The sequence below is a fragment of the Cryptomeria japonica genome, chromosome 10 (assembly GCF_030272615.1).
Source record: "Cryptomeria japonica chromosome 10, Sugi_1.0, whole genome shotgun sequence".
NCBI lineage: Eukaryota > Viridiplantae > Streptophyta > Pinopsida > Cupressales > Cupressaceae > Cryptomeria > Cryptomeria japonica.
The window spans coordinates 276,322,768-276,347,772 of NC_081414.1; the positions used below are offsets into that span (position 1 = coordinate 276,322,768).

Genomic DNA, 25,005 nt, shown 5'->3' on the forward strand with positions numbered 1-25,005 from the left:
CACATCTATGTCTGCACCTACATGGAGGGGAGTTACCTTGGTGCGAGGCAAAAAGAAACAACAGTTTTGCAACCATAAAAAGGGTATCACCATGGTGGTCTAAAAGCACCTATGAATAAGCAACTTCAAGGTCAACCTTATTTGTTTGCATCTAATTTGCATAAACAAATCATAGCTTTAGTGTAACATGAGAAAACAATATCAACTACAAACTAATAGAAATAGTATAATTTCCATCTTTTCAAATGTTAAAAAGAATCTACACTCTAAAAGTATACCAGATTTGGGTAAATTTAAAAGGGAAGTGGGGTTAGTTTTCTAACAAAATCATATGTAATGAAAATGGGTCAAATTTTAAATGGATTAAAGAAATCATGAATTGAAATCCATACTTCTTGGGATCACGTGCAAAACCAAAAAGGGTGCAAAAGAATCTTGGATTGTCCACATAATGGACAACTGGGATTGATTACTCCTAAATGAGACTTCCTATATCCAAGCAGACGGCCTTGATAAATAATACACCAAGATAAATGAGGAAGCTTTGATTCAGAATAGTAGATCATATAGTTTAGAATTTGTGGTATCAAGTGTCCAAAGAAGACTAGAGGTGCTAGTGATTAAATTGATTCACCCTGCAAATATGAGGTGTAGCTTATAAATATTTCTTGTGGGGCCTATAATTGTGAAATAGTGTATTGGAATACCATTTTAAGATAAGTGAAAGAAGTTGAATACACTTTTAGTGGAAGTATAATAGAAAAAAGATCATATCCACTTCTATACAGTTTCGCAGACAAGAACAACAACTTCTTCTAAAGAAGAAAGAGGTTGATGTGCCAAGATAAAAGAAAGAGCAGCCCATCATTTTGATTACCTCCTACGGCCAACCATTAAATTCATGAATGTAAATAATAGTTTTTGAATCTAAATATATTTTAAAAGCTCCTCAATCAAAGATTATCAATCTTCTTCTTTAAGGGAGAGTTTCTCATGCACCTTCTATCAATTGAATCAAGCTGACATGCAATCGATCACAAATAAGAACTTTTAATATCAATTTTAAGTACTTAGGTCACACTCCATTTCACTATTGAATTCACCAAATGACCCTGAATCAAATGCCTAAAGACAATGTCTCTGCATCAATCAAGCTGACCATATCAATTCATAGCTAGGACTTCACAATAAAAGCAAGTTTAAGGACTCTTTATGAAGCCAGAATTCATAAATTGAGACCCTTTTCCCAAGGCTCAATATAATCAAGTCTGTAATATCTGTCAATTTTGCCATTTGCAATACATAAAATAAGAGCATGGAATACCTAGATACATGCAAAACATTTGTATTTTGATAAGGAATCTTTATTTTCCTTGGATCTTTTGATTAGCCATGGAAGATAAGCTTTCTCTAATCATCAACGACATACAAATGGACAAAACATGAGACATGAAAAATGGGTATCTTGGTGGAGCTTAATAACTAAAGCTTTTAAACTAGTGACAATGCATTAAAATATATGTTGTCAAATAGACAAACCTTTAGTTTATGTATATGCAGCCGGACTATTATTTAATGTACATTCTACATATGAACAAATCTATTTCTATAGTTTTGAACTGATCCACATTAACACACTTTTTACATGACACTAATCAATAATTTAACTAATTTGAGGTTCATTTGAATTAAATTTTCTTTGATCTGTAGCATGCATCATTCAAATCAATCACTATTAATACCCATTCAAGCCCTCCTTCTGTCAAGGTAATCTTGAGGTTGAACACAGATCTGAAGCCAAGGCTGCCCAAAACTTAAAAGACCCACAAATTATAGCTTAAGATGGAGCCTGAAGTGCACAAGGCTTTGTTAGAAAGGGCTCCTAAATCTGGGAATGGCCATGGCCACCCAGTGACTGAGATTTATACTTTAGAGATGATTTTATGTGATACCAATCAGTCATGGGCAAAGAGGATGGGAGCAGCAACATTATTGGAATCCAAGATGTTGTGGAGGCTTGCAGCACCTACAGTTGTAGTTTATATGGTAAACTATATAATGTGCTTTATCACACAGTTATTTTGTGGACGTTTGGGCAACCTGCAGCTTGCTGCTGCCTCTCTTGGGAATACAGGAATCCAAGTGTTTGCTTATGGTCTCATGGTATGTTCTAACACTTTATACTACTGCTTAGATAAGAAATTTTTATGTTTGTCTAGATGCAAGAAAGTTTTCCCTTTGTAGGAAAAGAAGTAAGATTTTTAGAAGGGTTCAACACACAAAGCAAACCAGACCATGAGGACCCATAATAAAAAGCCATTGAGTTATGTATTTTAAACATGGGTCATTTTGGAGAATTAATTTTTTTTATAGAAATGAATGAATGAAGGTTTTAAGTAACGTCTATGAGGTCGAACAGTTTATTAGATTTATGGGTAGTCAACAGTATCGAAAAGTATAAAATATTAAAAACAAACTGATCACCAACACCATGACTATTTGATCTCCCTTTCCTTTTCGATCTTAGATCTTTTACTGTGAATCCTGATCAAATATTCAACAATTTTTGTTATCCTTTCTCCTTAAAACGACAAAGATCATTTGTTATCAGTATATTTATTTGAAATCAAATAACTCAAATCACCATGATCACTGAAAGAGTAAAGTCTTTTGTTCATATTAATGTGGTCATTTTGAATACGCTGTTATCAGGAAACAACAGTCATAACTCAGAACATACTAATAACCATTTTCCTCTGAAACCCACTTCTCTTATCTGGTGCCTGCATATGTCTGCACTTTTCTGATAATGGTATCCTAATATACTATTTCTATCTTTTGAGCTATTGGCTCTTTTTTTTGGCTTGTCTATCTTCAAATCAGGTGTGACTTATTTTCAACAAGTGAAGGGGTTCACCAATGAAATAGTTTTTATTTGTGTGAATGAAAGGGCCCGCCTTGCTGATGTGTTGATGCACACAATGGTGGGTTAATATAGAGTGTTTAGATTAACAATCTCAATATTAAGTATAGATTGTTGATCTTAGGGAAGATCGAACTATTCTCAAGTGATCTTCTATGTGTCTTTTGCCTTCAACCATTGAACCTTACAAAAGACTCAAAATCCTTGCATCAAAATATAAAATCCTAAACAAGAGCATTAAATGTCAATGATCAATAAAATCATGTGAAAATAATTGACTTTGCTAAATCCAACACAAGAAACTCAATGTATGATCTCGATTACATGAGAAGCACCGAAACTAGATGCAAAGTGTATAAAAAAATCTTTCCCTCAAAGGAGAAATTGATTGGCTAGTTTTGAGCATGGAGAGTGAATCTCTTACACTTTTTATTTTCCAAATAGTAGCTCTCTATTTTATCTAGTTAGAAATTGTCGTTTGTGTGTGTGTTTAGGCTAGTTGTTTCATTTTTCAATATTTAAAGTCTTGTTTGCAAGACACAACTATTAATAGTTCGGTGTTAAGCATTCAAAGAAAAAATAGACATTCAAGCATTTTCATCTATGTAGCCCCCCTTAGGGCATGTTCCCATGCGGCTGTTTAGCTTATTTTGGCTAGCAGCCGCTGCTCAATATTTTTAGGGATTATTTGTGAAGCAGCTGATCCCATGAATATTTATCTTTGCTGCTTATTTTTAAGCAAAACATCTTAACTTTGTATTAATAGCATTAATACTAATTTGTGCACTTAAAATATGGAAAAAAAAAAAGAGGGAAAGAAAATTGTGGAGCCATGTGGCATTTTTGTTTATAAGCAGCCATTGCTTATTTCCAGCCCCCCCTTTTATTCCATAGCTTATTTCTAATTCCTAAACAATAGCTGCTCCACCAAAATAGGGAAAAATTCTAAATTATCCCTTTTTTGACAATTTTTAAGTTGCATGGGAACACTTAACTCCTTAAATTTAAGCAGAAAATAGAGTTAAACAGCCGCATGGGAACATGAGGTTAGTAAATATTATATAGCGTGCATATTTGTATATCTTGTCTATGTTATTAGACTATGATCATTTTAACTTAGGTTTAGGTTTAGTTTAGATCCCTTAGAGATTGCCTTTAGAATTTGAAGAGAGATTTTACATCATATATTGTTTCATTTTTTGTTGTCATACGAGAAAAATTTTAAGCATTAACAGTTTTTAGTAACTTTTTTTTAGTGGTTCTCATATAATGGGGCCACCGACATTGCTTGTGTAGATGCATCAATAATGACAAACCAGTACCATGTTGTTAGATTGAAAAGCTAAATATTGAATTTGCATTATTTTGAATTAAAATAAATAAATAATTTGAAAATGTTCAAATAAAATTCATTTTCTAAATTTGTTCATTTAAAGTATTTTTGTTTTGAAGTTTATTTAAATTTTTTATGTAGGTGGTTGATGGTTCTAGTATTTTGGAATTTTTCTCTTCATCTTCTTTGTTTAGTGCTATTTATTATTGGATTTTAGAGTCAACATTATTTGAAAAATATAATCTATACGTTAAAAATATTTTTTTATAGTCCATAAAAATGTGTAAATGCGTACAAGTATAAACCTTGATTCTTTAATTTTGATGAATGATTTTTATACAAAATTTGAATTTGGTTTACATATGCACATTGCAAATTAATTTTGGTTCCAATGTTTTAAATTACACTCCTCTCATGTGTCTCAAATAAAAGCCAACACCTACATTGTTAAGAGACGCAATGAGTTTGTGAATAGGGAATTTCAAGATGCACTAATTGAAAGTGTTTTGTTCTATGTATCAAGGTACATACTAATTGTAAATATTTTATTATAGTAAGAAGAATGATTTTTCACTTAAAATGAAACAAATTTATTTATTGTATAGGTAACTTTTTTCACATTTCTTGAAGTTTGAAAATCCATAAAAAAATTATAGACTAGTTGTACTAGACAAAGCATTCACTTAATATTTATATTTCAATTTTATTCTTTTGTTAAATGCAGTTAGGCATGGGAAGTGCAGTAGAAACTCTATGTGGACAAGCCTATGGAGCAAAAAAGTATGAAATGTTGGGAATATACCTCCAAAGATCTACACTCTTATTGATGGCAACCTCTATTCCTCTCACAATAATCTACATATTTTCAAAGCCAATCCTGCTACTTTTGGGTGAATCTGATAGAATAGCAACTGCAGCAGCCATATTTGTGTATGGTCTAATCCCAGAAATCTATGCCTATGCTGCTAATTTTCCCATCCAAAAGTTTATGCAAGCACAAAGCATTGTGGCACCTAGTGCTTATATTTCATTCTTTACCATCTTTATCCACCTGATTTTGAGTTGGTTGGCAATTTACAAGATGGGTTGGGGAATTTTTGGAGCAGCATTTGTTTTGAGCTTATCTTGGTGGATTATTGTTATAGCACAATATGCATATATTGTGAAAAGTGACAAGTGTAAGCACACTTGGACTGGGTTTTCTCTTCAGGCATTCCATGGCTTGCCATCTTTCTTCAAATTATCAGCTGCTTCTGCTGTTATGTTGTGGTAAGTTTTTCTTTTCTTTTCTCCTCTTTTGTTTGTTATTTCTTATATGTAAGCGCCCATTTATTTAGCATTTTGGATGTGAATTTCATCGTATTTATAATTAATTGAAATTCAAAATCATATTATCAATTTAGTATTTTGGATGTAAATTATAATTCTCTATAGTAAATTTTATAAAATCAATAAAATAAATTTTGTTTTTGAGTCGATGGTTATTTGGTTGATTTTTTAAGTTATAAGAATTTATGCATAGACCTAGCCATTAATTGTAATATAGATTAAAGAAATTTGTATCTTTTTTTCTATTGCATGAATTTAATCTATCTTTTTCATATATATTTGAAAATTCATAGAAACATGTTGTGTGCTCCTATCTATGGTGTCCTATATTTCCATTATTTCAATTTTCCATTTTTTAAATAAAAAATTTACGTAACTCCCAATCATTAAAATTGAGCTTCCATTTTAATGCATAAGAATATCATCAAATTATCTTAAGTAAATATTGTAGTGATAATTATTTTTTCTATCACCTTCTTATAAAATATTCCTTTAATAAAAATATCTCCCACTATGTCATAAAATCTAGCTTGTAACTCTTTATTAACAAGAATTCCTAAAACTATCATAAAGCTATCATAAAATATGTAATTAAAGAAGATGCCAAATAATTTGGGAGTTACATTATCTCATCTCCATAATTCTCACCCCCTTTCGAAAATACTCAAAATATAATATTATTTTATAAATAACTTGGCTCCTTTTATTGGAAATGAGAACTAATAAATAATTCAAGTATAATTACTAGAACGTTGAACTCAGCCTGAACTAGAGTTAAGTAGGGGGTTGTCGATGAAGGGCATGGGCATTTATGCGCCCCTTCGGGCGCCCCTCTCTCCCCTCTTTGTAATGGGGGTTGGGGGTTGGCAGGCGTAGGGGTTGTCACTTGGGGAATGATGACGTGAGCAATTGGATTTCAATTAAATTTATTTTCTTAACAAATTTGTTTTTGGCTCACAAGAAATATAGAATAAAAATTGTGTTCATTAAATTAAATTAATTAGAAATGTGCAACATTTGAAGTCTATCTTTCCCATAATTACGTGCCCTCAAGCAATCCAATTCAAATGTTCTAGGATTCCCCATTTTTTCGCAAATGAGATGCTATGTAGGCGAGTTCTTCCATTAATGCAAATACTTTACAATTTATGTATTTATTTTACTCTTCAAGCAATGATCTATCTAATAATCATAATATAGAAAACCAATCACCTAGGTGTAGCCACATAAGCTTTTATCTATAACTAGCATTCTTGACCTTATAAATTGATACATCTAAAAAAACTTATATCTCAATATGCTTGTATAATACAAAATCGTAAAGATTTTATTACAAAGATAATTTGAGTCTAATCGAATCCTCATCAAGATTATTAACTCTAAGAGATCCTTATTCTTTATCCTCAAGATTTACCAAGTTAGTGTCACCACCACAATCCCAAGGGATGATTTTTTAAAATTTATTAGCTACCTAGTTCCATTAGTAAATTCAATCTAAATGAATTTATTTTAAGAATATGATAGATTTCTTACTTGGTTTTTGGGATTAATGCATATGCCAGTTATTAGTCTTGTGATTCTATGTGTGCTAAGAGGTATCTTCTTGTGTGTTTTAAAATGAATGTAAATTGATGTTTTTTTGACATAAAAAAAACATTTAATCGAGAATATTTATGCATGTTTAGCTTGGAGGAAAAATATAAGAGGGATAATTAGTTTAAATGTTTAATTTTACTTTTACATTTAGATAGATCAAAAATTTGGCTATGGGATGACATCACAATTGCATTGACCTAGGTTATATGGACAGGTTGGATAAGTGTCTAATAGATCAGATTATGGATTAGGATAGTATTACTAATTAAAATTTGGAGATAAGTCAATTGATTTTAGATTGCATACCATAAACATATAGATAATCAATGAGCATGGGATTATGTATAAGAAAATATTATAATTCATAATAAGAAAATACTATATATTATATAAAATATATATTTAAGAACATATATGACTTTTTTAAACATAATTTTTTTTTATTATCTTATTATATATGTATAATAATACATATTTTTAAGACTTTACATGTTATATTATTAAAAAATAGACATATATATTATTTTAATTTAATTTTTTTTTAATGTCTATTATTTTAATTTAATTTAGAAAAAAAAAAATCATTTTCTATCATCCACTAAATACTATTTTTAGATATATAATAAATCAACTAAATTACACTCTCACTATGCAAGGGAATTTACTATTGTTAAATTGGTTACTTCCAAATAAAAAGGAGGTCAAATATGAATGAATCTAAGACATGAGATTTAATATATTTTCTAAATCATATTGTTTTGATTGTGATTTGATTAGTTTGGAGACATGGTACTTCCAGATATTGGTGCTCATAGCTGGCCACTTAAAAAATGCAGAAATTGCATTGGACTCATTGGCTATATGGTATTTTTTTTTTTCTTTACTTTTCTTCCTTGTGAATGACCATCAATTTGGTCTAAAAGTTGTATAAAAATTTAGTTCACATATTTCCCATCTATTAAATATGCTGGTTTATCTTTGTTGATTGCACATTTAAATTTTTTTATCATGCCATGAAACTAAAGGAAGTTATATTTATTCACTTACATATCTATCTATCTTCATGCAGCATGGCAATTTTGGGGTGGGTATATATGATATCTGTTGGGTTTAATGCTGCTGCTAGGTGAGTTACATTTAATTTCAAATACATTTTTTTCAATGGAAAATTTATAACATTACAAAAAACATGATATATTTTTATTTAATTTTTTATTTTTATTTTTTGATCGATAAAAGATCGAAGTCAAAGAAATTTTATTAATTAAAAAGATAATTACACCTCCATTCAGTGTGGATGCCAGTAGGAAAGAATGGAGGGAAGAAAACCTTTAGTCTAGCTCTGATCCATTAATGGATTAGAAAACTACTGCTATAGAAAGCTAATAATAAAGAACTATTTAATTTTTTTATTCTTATAATAAATGAGATATTTTTATTTAATATATTTTTCTTTGTTTGTTTTTGTACTCAGTGTTAGAGTAGGTAATGAGCTTGGTGCTGGGAATCCAAAAGCAGCAGCATTTTCAGTGGCAATGGTGACCATGGTCTCCTTCTTAATATCAATAATTTTTGCCATCATTGTTATTGTTCTAAGAAATGTCATGAGTTATGCCTTCACTGAAGGGAAGGAAGTAGCAGATGTTGTATCAGAACTTGCTCCATTTCTTGCTTTATCCATTATTCTCAATGGCATACAACCAGTACTTTCAGGTTTCTATTTATTAATGTTTTTTCAATTTTTTGATATTTGATTGATTATGTTGAATGGATTATTTTTATATATTAATGATTGATTATTGCTATTATTCTTATATATTTATTATTTATTATTGCTTATTCTTATATGATTAATGAGAAATATTGATTTCAATATTTGAATTAGAAATGGTTATGTATATCATTATTTCTATTTAGAAGTGTGAAATCAAGGTAGTTTAGTTAACTTTTATACTTATGGAAGCTTTGCGTAATGGTTGATCTCGTAATCTATATATTTTTTCTATATGATTTAGGTGTGGCCGTTGGTTGTGGATGGCAAGCTCTTGTGGCTTATATAAATGTAGGTTGCTACTATATCATTGGACTCCCATTAGGATGCATTCTTGGCTTCAAACTTGATCTTGGAGTGAAGGTATGTGATTGCATATTAACCTAACCATATTATAAAATCAAAAAATTATTTGGCTTAATTATTAAGCATGTTGGTTTGGTTTTAGATTCTTAAATTGATTGGATGACAGGTTGGTTTAGGTAGTGGTGGAAATGAGATCTAATTTCTTATATAAGAATTATTTTGTTTTAATTCCAGGGAATTTGGTCAGGGATGCTAGGTGGAACAACATTACAAACTATAGTTTTGTTGTTCATCACTTTCAAAACAAATTGGACCAAAGAGGTAAGTTCTTAAAATTCAAACTCAAATAATTGTATAGGATATTATATTTTATTTGTTTTTTAATCTAATAGTTGGGGATCTATTGAATTGTGATCCTTAATAATAAATTCATTAAGGATACAAATAAACTGTATAATTAGTTAAAAATGCTACTAAATGGTAGTTTCTAGATAAAATTTACACCCTAATAAATAAATACGTGCCCAAACTAGGCCAACAATATCTAGAATAATATATTTAGAACATGATGCCACAAACATGGGCGTGATCTATAAATATAAACAACTTAAATTACACCCTAGAATTTCCTAGAGATAGGAGAAACATGTATTGATTTTGCCAACTCTTCCATTCATAGCTCTTCCATTTACTCTAGTCTTCCTCTCTAATTGATCATTAAGGTCAATACATGAATCCCATAACACATGTCCCTATGATAGGATAATCTATGTACTAAAGGGTACCAAAACAATAGAAAATTCACTACAAACCTTGAGATGATTATGATGTGATGAACATGTAGGCGTTCTAAACCTTTTCCAACATCTCCACAAAAATATTATAGGACACTTACTTCATGTTAGAGCTCTACTATTTCACCAACATTACCCCCACCTAGTGTAGGAGTGGAAAGAGAACCTTTACCCTCAATCATTACCACCATATGACCTTATTTTCTTATTCCATCTCCACCTTTGTATTAGAAAATATCAAGTGAATAAATTATATTAAAAAATAATAATTATAAAATTTAAATAAACTGGCCATAGTATCTAGAAGGTCCAAAACATGGTTTTTTTTATTGAATTCACTTCAAATAGTGACCTTGAAGTGCTTCTTAGATATGATAACTTGTTCACATAAAATAAATATTATAAACCCTAAACAAGAGGCTCATTACATGTAAAAATATTGATTCCACTTGCTTGAATACTCTTAGATATCAATATCACACCATCACTCCCTTGATAGATTGTTTACCACTTTTCAATGACTAACTAGGTGCCCTACCACAAGAAGAAATTAGATGAGATATAGATACACTTTTAAAAATTACAATTCCTCCTCACACTATAAACTCCATTGCTGAAAAATATGTGCTCCTACCATATGAATGAGCACCTAGTTAGTGACCTTGCTAGCATTAAATCTTGTCATTTTTTTTTATTTTCAACTTAATTGACCATCCAACTATATAATATTATTAATATTTATATATGTGTATGCCATATTAAAATATTATCCTTCTCCTCCTTCATTCATAGGTTTAAATAATTTTCATAATTCAAGACTAATTAGGAGTAAGAAAATATTCTAGTTTTCAATTTATTTCTTAATAGTATGACCCTAAATAGCTATTATTAATGCTTGTATAATTTATTAATTGACCAAACTATGTACTAAAATATTGAGATTCTTTTACAAAGGTGGAAAATGATAATTTAAAATTCCCCCCTTCAACTTGAATGAACTTCCTTGATGCATCTATGAAATTTCCAACTTAGATTTTTTCCCATCAATAAAATTTATTGATACAATTATGTCACTTCTACTATCAGTTTTGGTTAATTTTGAGAGACTATGACACCTAGCCTTATTATCAAATATTCTCATTATGCTTAATTATTTTACATGTTCTTAAAAATACTAAGCCACCATATCTCAAGTTACTCAAGGAATCTCTAGTTAGAAATCCACCCATTACAATAGTAAGTAAGGTTTACCTAAGTTACCCCTCAAAGTTTAATTTGGTGAATTCCTGCAAAGGAGAAGACTAAGATTCCCCTTAGTCACCAAATCAAAGTTTAATATGGTATAACCATTTGAGAAAGGGGACCATACCCAAAGGGTGATTGGCTCTTGAACATTTTGAGCTCTTCTAAAATAATTTTTCTTACCCCCTAAATAATTTTTTTCCAGTCTTCAATATTATATGTATAGTTGTAAGGGAACAAAATATCATTAAAATTAGGTCAATTGAAACAATAAAATAAATGACCACATGATTGAACTATGTTTAATGGGGAATTATTTAGGTTTGTAACTTACTATGTTTTGATTAGGTAAACATGAGAAAGGGTTTGAACCTAAGTACTGAACAATCATTAAGGTAGAGAGGACGAATATTACCAACAATGACACTAGATAAAACAAGTTTATAACAAAGAAAAGAAAAACTAGCACCAATAAAAACAAAAAGACAAGCAAACGACCAACTTAAAGCAACTACGGGCTACTTAATAAATTTAAGCCTTTAACAATATTCCATTGTTTGTTAGAAGATATAGCATCTCCTTGAAAGATAGATCACTAACAACAGTTCTCTTCTCTTCAACAAGAACCAACCTGGGGGACCAAAAAGGGGTCTTAAGATGTCATTGTTTTGTTTTGTTTTGTTTTGTTTTGTTTTTGTTTTTTAAATCAACAAAGTTTGAACTTCGACATGAAAATGAAGATAGCTACATTCAAAATATGAAGATGCAACAAGAACAAGAGTTGTAGCGCTCCAAGTCTACTTTCTAAACTACTATTTTTTTTTTAAACGATGGAGATTAAAGGTTTGAAAAAGGGGGAGCACACAAAGTGGTCCTATTTTTTTTTTCAAAAAAACATCAGCTGGTGTGCTCCTCGTAAAATCTCAACTCTTTGAGGATTTTTAAAATTGCTCCAATGAGAAATCAGGTAACATTGTAGTTTATGCCAAAATTTTGGGCTATTTTTTTAATATATGTGTGTATGTGTATGTGTATACATGTATGTGTATGTGTATGTGTATGTGTATGTGTATGTGTATGTGTATGTGTATGTGTATGTGTATGTATGTACTAATTTTCAAAGTGGACACATCCTAAAAAACTCCCCCAAAAAGTTTGTGAAAACTAATAAAAAATCAATTTGTTTTCAAATTGTGTAGAATAGAGTCTAGTTTCTAAAAATGTAATTTGTTTCAACATTTGATGAACGAGTAAAAATCTATGACCAAAATACATGTTGGTTTCTGACAAAAAATGGACACACTAACAAAAGAAATTAAAGATGAAAACCTTGACGTGATCAAAATGTGAAAAAAATTATATGGTTGGATAGCTAAGAGAGAGCTTAATATAGTCATAGTGGTTATTTTTCTTTTCATTGAAACACGTGTAAACCCAATGGAGAGCATGACCAAAAATATGAGAAATTTTCTCATCTTTTGAAAAAACATGTCTTAGGCCTGAATTGGTCGTCCAAGCCTTTGGGTTGGATACCCAAGGAAAATCCAAGCCAAATACTTGGTGTTTCCCATGGCAAACACTTTAGCGTGCACCAAATTTGGCGCTTGCCAAATTCAAAAAATGCATTTTTTGAGTTTGGTGAGCATCAAACTATATATATATATATATTCAATTTGGTGAGCGCCAAATTTAGTGCTCACTAAATGTAGTGCATTAACAATTTATCTCTCTTTATCTCTCCCTCTCCCTCTCTCTATTTGTTAATGCAATATATACATATAATATAACATTTAAGTATAAGAAAGGAAAAAGATAAATAAAAGAAAGGAAACGGACATATTAAAATGTAACTTATACTTTGCTATATTTTATGTATATATTGGCAGGATGTTTGAGAATGGTTTTAGATCTCTAGGAGTTAAAATGTAGATTCTAGTTTTTAGAATATCACATAAATTTTAGATAGTCCAATTTTAGTAATTAACATGCTCATATTAGCACACACACTCTCTCTGGTCTCTAGTTTCTCCCTCTTTCCATCGCTTCCCCCTCTCTCTCTCTCTCTCTCTCTCTCTCTCTCTCTCTCTCTCTCTCTCTCTCTCTCTCTCTCTCTCTCTCTCTCTCTCTCTCTCTCTCTCTCTCTCTCTCTCTCTCTCTCTCTCTCTCTCTCTCTCTCTCTCTCTCTCTCTCTCTCACTTGGGCTCTCTCTCTCTCTCTCTAGTCTCTCCCTTTCTTTCTCCCTCCCTCCCTCCCTCCCTCCCTCCCTGGCTCTCTCTCTCTCTAGTCTCTCCCTCTCTTTCCGTCAACCCCCCTCTGTCTCCCCCTCAACCCCTTACCCCCCCTCTCTCTCACTTGGGCTCTCTCTCTAATTAGAGGTGAGAGACCTGGGGAGAGAGATAGAGGGGGAGAGAGGTGGGTAATGAAATAGGGAGGGAGAGGTTGAGAGGTTTAGATGGAAGAAGAGACATAGGGATGGGGAGAGAGAGAGGTAGGGATAGAAATGGGGGTAAAAAGAGGAGGCAAGGTAGAGACCTAGAGAGGGGAGATGTAGAGAAGTGAGAGAGAGAAGTTCACAAAGAGAGAAAGAGGAGTAAGGAGATAGGGAGAGAGATAGAGAGGGGGGTAAAGAACTAAAAAGGGGAGAGATATAGAGATAAGAGACCTAGGGGAGATATAAAGGTGAGAGAGATAGAGGGGGAGAGAGAGGTTAGTAATGAGGTAGTGAGAGAGAGAGAGGTAGAGGGGGTAAAGATAGAGGAAGGAGAGACCTAGAGATGAGGAGAGACAGAGTGTGGGAGGGAGAGGTGGTGATCGAGAGAATGGAGAGGGGAGAGAAATAATAAGAGAGGGAGGGAGGGATGCATAGAGATGGGTAAGGAGGGAAGGTGAGGTACAAAGGGAGAGAAGGTGGGGGAGACCTAGAGAAACAAAGATAGTGAGGAAGTGAGGGGGAAGTGTGTACAGAGAGAGGAAACATATAGTAGAGAGTGAAGGGTAGGAAAGATAGGTAAAGAGGTAGTGTCAGATCTTGGGGGAGAGAGGAGAGAGTGAGATAGAGAGGTAGAAATGGGATAGAGAGTTTGAGGGAGATAAAGATAGCAATATAAAGATAGTGAGAGAATGTTGATAGGAGCATGCTAATTGCCAAAATTTGACTAAGTTTGAAAATTTAAATGATCTTCTAAAACTAGAATCTACATTATAACTCCTAGAGGTATGAAACCACTCTCAAACATCCTACAAATATATACATAAAAGTATAAGAAACAAAAAAAGACATACTGAAATGTGGCTTAAATATTATATTTTCATGTATATATTCTAGTTGGGAGAGAGGGAGTGAAAGAGAAATAAAATTTGCCAATGTTAAACATTTGGCTAGTGTCGAATTTAGCGCTCACCAAATGGAAATGTACTTTCAAAAGTGCATTTCCATTTGGCCAGCACCAAATATGGTGCTCGCCAAATATTGTGCTTGCCAAATATGGTTCTTGCCAAATATTTTTGGTGTGATCAAACTTATTGGTGCATGTCAAATATGGCAAATGCCCTATTTGGCACACACCAAATGGTTTTGTTTGGGAAAAAAAAAGTTGGAATATTTTGCTCCCCCATCTTGGTGCACTTACCTGGGAAGTTTTCTAGTCATGAATTTCTCTTTACCTTTCTTATTCTTAGTGCTATCTCTGGTAGTAGTGCTCTTATATTTGGTAGGAATCAAGAGGGTATCACTTTGGGATGTGGTTTTATCTTGACCTTTCTTCTTAGTAATGCTACAAATGTTTATAGAGTCACAAGGGAGAGTTTGCGCAACATTTCATCCATATTGAATTTGGATTTCCTCTTCTCCAAATTCAATTTCATGAATATTTTTATAGATTTTATTATGATTGGCTTTGAGAGGTTACCAACCTTTTTTTCAAAAAAAAACAGTCTTTAAAAAAACTAATCACTTATTTAATGCTTTCCACTTTCTTCTCTCATTAGGTCATTCAAAAGATTTAGATAGTGCAATGGATTGAAGATTGTGAATTTTCTTCTTGGAAGTATGCCACTGCACGAGCTACCATTTTACAATATCATTCTGCACATTGTAGGCCTTGCACTAATTATTAATTTTCCCTAAGTTGGATATAGAGGTTACAGGGTAGTAAGTTGGGAATGTAGTGGTTTTGATTGCAGTGAGTTTCATTTGGTTCCAAATTAAGATCTCTAGAAGGTTATAAGGTTAGTCCTAACTGGGTATTGTGAAGTGTAGTCCTAACTAGGAGAGCTTAGAACATTAGACGCATCATTTTGTGAAGTAACTAATCATCAAATGCTAGTGCAAAGAAAGTAATTCATTGAACTTGTAAACACAATGTAAACTTAATAGACTATGTGTCATCAACATGATTAATATCATAGACCAAAGTACTAACCACCCTGAAATGCATGTAACTAGTCCAATACATCATCCTCAACATCTTTTCAAAACTGCATAGCCAAACCAATTACCACGACATAATGCAGAGCATTCTAGTGAGCCAAATGGAACACCTTACATTGACAAACTTCTAACTGGAGAATAGACACTCATAACTTTATTTGTACAAGTGTTTAAGTCATGAAAAATTGGTAGAGAGACACCTTACATACTCCTTAGTTGAACTCCAAAACTAGACACCCAAGGCATGAAATACGGTAAAATGTAGAGAAAAATTCACAAACATAAGAAAAATGCACTATCTCAACACTTGTCAATTTTATTCAAACACCAAATATGAATTTGAACTCAGTCATCATTCAAATGACCTCCAATAAACTCCTAAACATGTAGACACCAACCAAGATGACCACATCATGTAACTAAAACATAAATCATGTGCATCATAACTCTAGACTGATATACTATCATTTGATGAATCTCCAGACTGCCTTCTATGTACTAAGAAAATCAATCATGGCGCAACTACTCTCAAATATATCTCAACATGCATCATTGAACTAACACATCTACTCTTGATTGTGCATCATTTGATTTAACAATGACCATTGCACATACTTCATTCATCCAACTTAATGACAATATTACTTTAACTTTTCTCTTTAATGACAACACATATTGTGACACATCAGGTTGACATCAATGACAACACATATTACCAACAATCTCCCCTTTTTCATTGATGGAAACACCCAAAATGTATATTAACACTCCCCACATTTCAATGAAAACGCCATATATGTATATCTACACACACTCTCTCTCTCTCTTTCACCAATATCTCTCTAATATAGTACAATCAATTATCTCTCTACAAACAATTTGTCTAGTATCTCTCTCCCTTTGACATCAAGGACAAAGGGCATAGTTTTTGCACCAACAAAAACAAAATTTTATATTCTCCCCCTAACAATGTGCATGAATTCAAAATTCTCTCTTTTGGGTGGAGATTCCTCAACAAGACTAATATTATAAAAAATCTTCAACAATATACCCAAAAACGACAAAACTATACGACAAAAAGAAAAATTATCATATATATTTTAGCTGCACTCTTGGAAGGTGGGATACCTTTATATTTTACCTTGAGATCAACCAAAGTTTCATCCAAAGTAGCTTTTTTTGAGGAGAGAATTTGGTTTTGACATTAAACTGCAAGTATAAGTCCTTAGTTGTATCATATCATCCAAAACCTTCATTTTCAGATATGCCTATCCTGCTTCTCTCAAAATGATAGACAAAGAAGCCAACCTTGGACATTCTACTTCCCTTGGCATACAAAATTGTCTATTTATTTGATCTCTTTGCTCCTACGATAAAGATGGTTGCACATGAAATTTCTCTACTTGCACTCTGAAGGAGCCATCATTATCCTTCCTTAAATCATATGCACTGCCAAATGAAAAAAATGTGAATTTATTGAGTTAATCTTTTTGCTTTAGGATCTTTAGGCCTGCTAATAAGCAACTTAGCATAGGCAACCCATTCATCTCTAGGGAATTCAAATGACAGCTTAGGGATCCAAGGTTTCCTATGCTCAATAGCCTCCATGTAACAGTTGTCATTGTCAAACATAAACGCGATCACTTCCTTGTATGTCTCTACAACCTCAATAGGTATTTTGTATCTTCTATTCATTTCTTCTTGGAATACTTTAAAAAATCCCTAATAGGTTGCATCACTAAATTTTCCATCCAAAAAGCTATGAATATGTCCCCTAATCTGAGAACCAAACAAAATATCTTTCTCCAAATAATATTTTTAACTCCTGAAAAATCTCTCATGAAGTAAAACATTTAACATTTAATCAATGAACCATTACTGAAATGGGTATTTTGTCTCCTTGGTCTTTTTTAGATTTTTCATCAACTATAGTCTCAAAATCTCACAGAGATCAACATATTTACCTTCTTTCACCATCTAATAAGCAATATATATGGCAATTGTGTGAAAAAAAAAATTATGCAATTCTCATTGAAGCATACCTAACTCCCAAATCAACAATGCCATCAATGGTAAGTGCCCTTTTGTCAAACTTAGCTTTAGTTAACTTTACGATCACAACACTCTTTATAGATTTTAGGATAGGAACTTATCTAGTAGAGCACAAACCAGTAACTTCCCTTATAGATTCCTTGGTTATTGTGTAGAGTTTTTTCCAACTACATGAACTCTCCATGTATGCGACCTAGAAAAATGTGAACCATTTCTTCCTCATAAAACATGGCAAGACAACTTTAGCATTCAACTTCTTTTCTCCCACACTTTCATATTCAAGTTTTAGCTTTAAATCGTCATCCAACAAATTGTCTTCTTTGAAATGTCTCATTTTGTATGATCATACTCATCTAAATGAGCATGAATGCAAATATGTACATCCTTAATATGAATGACATTGATGGGTATGCAAGAGAACACACTGGTAGTTTCATTAGCAATAATTGTGTGGACACTTCTTAAACATAGGTCAAAATTTATTCACAACATCTATGACCCTAAGAGTAGCCATTATCAACCTTCAAACTGAGGGTTTGTAGAAATACTGATAAATACCTAGAAACAAACAACTAGGGTTTGCATAAGAACGTACTTGCAAGCTTTCTTCGCTCAACTCCTCAATCTTTTTTGAATGCTTCAAATAAGGCCAAAATGACTAGGTATAACATATATACTTCTTTGATCGGCCCTAACAATTCTGCATTAAATGTTCCTCGTATTTAGCAACTTTTTAACTATTTTGTCATATTAGTGACCAGTCAAACACTTTGTAATCCTTTGCAAGGAAATCATTTGCTTCGGACATCAAACTAGTCGACTTTGCATTACCAATTTGCTATGTCCATATCACCTTAGACTTATATGATGAAGATTTTAGCATCTATGCTTCATAGGGGGTCTAAAAATCTACAAGTGTAATTCCCTTTTAACCCATATCCTTTCCATTTAGTTTTCGAAAGAACCATCTGTACCAATCTGAGGTACAGATCCATCCTTCACCTCATTATCTCTCTTTTCTTCTGACTTCTTAACCCATATATTTTCCATCTTCTTCTTCATTTGAGATAGATCAACCTTCTTCTATAGAACAAAATATTGTTGGCAACAACAATGAAGGAAAACTGATAGGGGGGGTGAATTAGTTTTCACTAGATCTAACAATTTAAGCACAACTTCATATCTAATCAATTGCAACAAGAACAAAGATAAGCACAATCACAGCAATACACATAACACCAAGATTTTGACGTGGAAAACTCGGTTAAGGGAAAAACCATGGTGGGAACCTACCCACAATAAGATGATACTCTGCAGTAGTGTGTGTAAATATTACAATGGGGAATGCACATGCATTTAGGCACACTACCTAGAGCTCGTTGCTCAAGAAAAAGAAACCCATAAGGGATACAACCCTTAGGGAAGGCTCACTATCTTACAAAGATCGGACAAAAATCTGGATTACATGAACTAAAAGAATAGCATCTCCAAATTCCTGATGACAGTTCCAATTAAGCATATTTGTCTACTCTGCAACACTCTTTGCTCTACACTTCTCATCGAAAGATGAATTCACTTGTTCACACATACACCACTCTCTAATAATGTAGACACAACACCTATATCCAAATTACATGAATATGACACCTATTTATACAAATCATCAACCTTGACTACAAGGTCAGCTCAACCCTTAAGACCTAATTACAAAATTACATCACATGATACATAGATCAACCACCAGACCAATATAATGTCATGATGGCATAACATGGACCCAAATCAAATCCACGAACATGCAATGCCACCAGAAATATCATCAAGATCATCTGCAACATGCTACACCACCGAAAATGTCACATAACACAAAGAACATCACCGGACCCATAAGATCTTGAATAACGCACACAATGATCAATGTAGGCCAGTAAAACAAATAGGATACAATTAGGAAAAACCAACAAGCACATTAGAACCATCCACAATAGTTGCACCAACATCACTTAATCAAATCTTCATCGATCAACATGTTGATACTCAAGAACACTCAACGACAGCAACTATGACTAGAAAGATAACTTTTGGAGTACCAAATCACGAACCATTTGAATTGAAGATACACATGAACATCCCAAACACTCTCCCAAGTCCGCAGCTCAAGATATAATCATTTTGAAGCACAACGGATCAAATATTAGAACACTACAACACTGAACACTAAAGAATCAATCCTCATACCGGAATCCATAACTCAATCAAGTCACCACATAGCATCATGAAACCAACACTAAATCAACTAGAGATACTTCATTACTAAAATCACAAATCCGCACAAGCACATCTGCAACATACCAACTGAAACAACCAAACCAACTCTCTGCAATACCAAAACACAAGAATACAAGAATATGTTGACATCAATGACAACAACGTATCCTAGCAGTAGCAATATCCAACAAAGACCCGATATTGTTTCCTTTGCAAAACTTAGCAATATGTCCCTATTTGTTGCAATTATAACATGTAATGCCATGTTGTGTTGCATTTTCACTCCTCCTCATATTAGATCTCTAGTCAACAACCTTATGGAAAAACTTGTTGCATGTATAATAGTAAAAATTGAAAGATTGAGCACTCTTAGCATTGTTCACATTCATGAAGCCATTCCTCATTACTCTACTTCCGCATTTATTAGCTTAATGAATAGATTATTGCAAGCATAGCACTAGCCATTAAATGGTTAAGTCCTTGAGGGCCTAAATGAATCATGTTCATTGTAGTTCTACATTCAACTATCTTATGTCCAATCTTGTTTCAAGAAAATAAATTACCATTAAAATATTAAGAGTACCTAATTTGAGCATTTTGATTATGAAATGACCTCTTGAAGTTATTCATGTTGTTTTGGACTTTAGTGAATTTGTTTTGATCTCCTTCCATCTTCTTGGAATCATCTTGCATCTTTTCTTTACTTTTTTCATTCATGCCATTAGTCTTAGAGCTTTCTCCATTTTCAAAACCAAGGCCACCCTTTTTGTTTTGTAGCTTGTGATAGCTAAGCATCTAATCAAGCAAACCACTACCACCTTTGAGCTTTAAGCCTTTCTCTATTTTTTCTTTTGTATCCTTTAATTCCCTTTTTAGAGAAACAATCTCTTCTTCAAGTTTGGTGCATTCAGTAGTTTTATAATGAAGTTTGGTCTCCAAACAATCTACAACTTTCTATCTTTCTTCAATTTGAACCTTCAGATTCACTATATCATTTTCAACCTTCTTGAATTTATCATCACGGAGTCTAGTTCTTTCATCTTTTTAATTTGACAATTTCATCCTCTATATTTTTAAGTTTGTCTTTGTATCCCTTGTTTTGTGCAATCTTATTTTTTAGCTTGATAACCATCCTTTCATCCTTATTGAATTTGTTCTTGTATTCTTTAGTTTTGGTTCTTGCATAATCTAGATAATCAAGGCAAATTGGAGTTCCCTTCCAAATCTATCTCACAATTAGCTAGATCAATATCCCATCCTACAGGTTCCATTGCCTCTAAATCTGCATCTGAGAGAATTTTACTATTTATCATAACACCAAATCCTTTGTGTCCAAATATAGGATCTACCTCAGTTGTTAGTCTGATGCCTTAGGAACCTTGCTCTGATAACAATTGTTGAACACACCCGGATGCTAGGAGGGGTGAATCAACAATAACTAAAAATTAACCTTTCATTAAGCTTTAAATCATTAAATCAAATCTACAGAAGTAAATAACATAAACAAAGCATGCATCACATAGGAACACCAACATTTTTATGTAGAAAAACCAAGGAGGGAAAAACCACGATGAGGATCAACTCACAACATATGAAACAAGTTTTTACAAAGTTTTTTTTAGGTTGGTTGCCAAGGAAGCCCATTGCTCCTTAAACTTGCAAGCTAAGGTTCACTACCCTAGGACAAGATGCAATGGACTTGCAAAATCAAAATCACTTCTTCAGGGCAAGATACAATGAGATTACAATGAAGAACATAATGTGAATTGTTGTAGAAGAAGCATCTAATAAATGTTGATAGTGCAGTCCTCTTTGTAGCCCAAATACTATGTCACACAAATTTAGCACACTTCATGATCATTTGATAAATCATTGGCTGATTTTGCACATCGCAAAACTTCACATCAACTCTCACCTCTCCAAAAATGATTTATTCTTCCTTATATATCCTCCGCAATACCCCAAGATCTCAATTAGATCGACTCAATTGGACCTAAAAAATGAAACATGTGACATAACATAGGTCGGCCTAAAATATATTCACCATCATCACAAAATTGGTTGTAGATCAAGCAACACTCAATCTGAACTTCAAACGTGTATTACCACATCCTAGAAAGAAAATGAAATAGGTCAAGATCAACCACAATTCAAGGAACATGTCTAATCAGCCCAAATATCATGTAACCAAAACATAAACCATGTGCATTATAACTCTACACTAATATACTGTCATTTGATGAATCTTTGGACTGCCTTCTATGTCTTGACCAATATGTCATGGTACAACTTTTCTCAAATATATCTCAACACACATCATTGAATTAACACAACTACTCTTGAATATGCATAGTCTAATTTACTAATGACCACAACACATACTTCATTCGACATCCAACTTAATGACAACAATCAATTAACTTTTCTCCTTAATGACAACACATTGTCAAACATCAAGTTGACATCTTGATGGAAACACATATTACCAACAATATAGTAAATCATCTCACATCATTAAACCATATCAAAATGCATCAAATGTTAACATCTTATTAAATTAACATTTAAATCAGTATTGAACAACATCACTAACAAAAATCATGTAAACGCAACATATAATAGCATAACACTAGAGTACATCAAACCATCTCAAGGAATTAGGATCAAAAGAATGAATGCACTCATCTCAAGGAACAACATAACAATGATCGATATACAACAATCCAAAACATCACAATTCATAGAGCATCAAATACTCACCAAGGCAGATCATAGAATAGGCACTCAAGAATAAAAGGAACTCAATATCTGCAAAGATGAGGTCTCATCCTACAAGATTTCCACATCTCCAAAATACAAACGAGAGAGGCATTACAAACCATACAATTGTTTTTAAACCCTTTCAACTATACTATTCCAATAATTAATTGAATGCTTCTTAGTATTTAAAGGCAGACAAAGGTAGGTAGCCAGTAGCACAACGGTTTGACAACCTATTATCCTCATTATTATGTCTTTTAGCTATTGATCAGAGTTGAAGAAGTATAACACATATTTTTAACATATATAAACATACATACATGCATGTGTGTGTACATTTGTATATTTATATATAAACATATACACACATATGAATATGTAATTAAACATACATATACATCTATATTATAAACATATTTGATGTCCATGTATTTTATCTATAAAAATAAATATTGATATCATTATTCTATCATTTTTTCAAGGACTAAGTTGGTTCGAAAGTCAAAGTATTTTTTTCCACCTCCTTTGTGAAGGTTTTTTACTTAATCTCTAAGAAGAAAAGTTTTCCCTAGCTACAAATTGGTGTTGAGGTAGTTGTTATGTCCTCATTGCCTACTTGGAGAGTAAGAGTACCAATTTTTTGGAATCTATAAGATGGATGAGAGGTCCCCAACCATCCTTTCCTAAAAAAAATCAATCAATAGTTCTTTAGTAAGATGACCTTCTAACATAAAAATATGATAATTTATTTTCACTAGAATAACCTTTAATTATGTATGGCTTTTGTTTTGATTATTTTACTTATTACCTATTTTTATTATTATAATAACCTTCTATGTACATATTTATATTTTTTATGATAAATATATAATAATCATAATAATATTTCTAATAATATATATTTTTTATATATTTTAATATTTTTCAATATATTGATGTACCTTTTAACTTATCCTTACTTGTAAATTAATTAATTGCAAGAAAACTAATTATTAAGTTTTATTATTATCTTAAAATAATTTTGAACTTTGAATAATTGTAGGTGGAAAAAGCTTCTCAACGCTTGTCTACTTGGGATGCTAAGACTCAAGATACGAGTCAAGAATGTACAACAAGTAATAAGGTGATGTAATGTAGTTTCATTTTCAGTTTGAGATGAGTTAATAACATGAAATTATATAATTATATTAACTATTTATTTTGTATGCAGGCTTAGGAAGAACATTTGCCTTAGAGAATAGTTATTTGAACCTTTTCTATGAGGAAGAGACTATTCTTGGATGTCTTGTCTTGTGTATTTGAAAAATAACAAGGATGTATTTTTATGATAATTTGAGGTAATTTGGATGATTAATATTTAAATATAATTTTATAAAGGTTTTGAAATATAAATTTAACTATTTAGGAGAAGAATATATCAAAAATGTCTCAATCTATGAGGGAAATGTAAAAGGCAGATTTTTTATTTATAAGAGATAATACTACCATGTTTAGTGGTCTCCTAGAAAATGTTAAAGAATTGTTTACTAAGTTAGAATATTGCTATGTTAAAAAATAAATTTATTGGTGTAAAAAAATATATAGCAAAAATGTTAATGATGGTGAAATAAATTATAGTTTTGTATCAAGTTACTTTTTAAAAAAATACTTTTATTAGATAAGGTATCTAATATTTTAAGAGAGGGAGAAAATCTCATCTCCAAAAAGAGGTAAATTATTGTGGTAATATAATTTTTATAGAATAGAGACCAAATCTGAGAGATTCCAACTCTTTATTAGAAATTATCCCTTCAATCGTATCAAACAAATAGAACGAATATCTTGTACATCTTTTTTCTAATTGGATAAGTGAAGAGAGCAATTATTGGTCTTAAAAGGATAGAGCTCCAAATCTAGATGGTTTCAAATTAGATTTATTCCAAAATTTTAAGATTTGAGAAATGATTTTTTTGAGTGGTATATTATTGAAAAAAATTAAGTTTTTTATTTTTTTCAGCTTGGTTCACAAGTATCTCAATCCAAAATCTTTTAGAAACTTTAGACTAATTGCAATATGTATGTTCACCATTCATAAAAATCTAAAATAATGAGAAAATGTTTAAATATTTTCCTTCCTAATTTGATTTTGAGCAAGGAAAGTGGTTTTGTAAAAGTGGATATATCTTGTATGACATAGTACTAGCCTATGAAACTCTACATGCA

At 32.0% G+C, this 25,005-nt stretch overlaps 1 protein-coding gene across 1 annotated transcript; it reads left to right on the forward strand.

The window, feature by feature from the left end:
* Positions 1–1,727: 1,727 nt before the first annotated feature.
* Positions 1,728–24,243, forward strand: LOC131035485 (protein DETOXIFICATION 40). Its single transcript, XM_057967191.2, has 9 exons — positions 1,728–2,163; positions 4,981–5,525; positions 7,959–8,045; positions 8,251–8,307; positions 8,656–8,894; positions 9,197–9,315; positions 9,493–9,579; positions 23,846–23,926; positions 24,014–24,243. Exons 1-9 carry the CDS (start codon positions 1,843–1,845, stop codon positions 24,017–24,019), a joined length of 1,542 nt encoding a protein of 513 aa, XP_057823174.2. The 5' UTR covers positions 1,728–1,842; the 3' UTR covers positions 24,020–24,243.
* Positions 24,244–25,005: the final 762 nt, after the last annotated feature.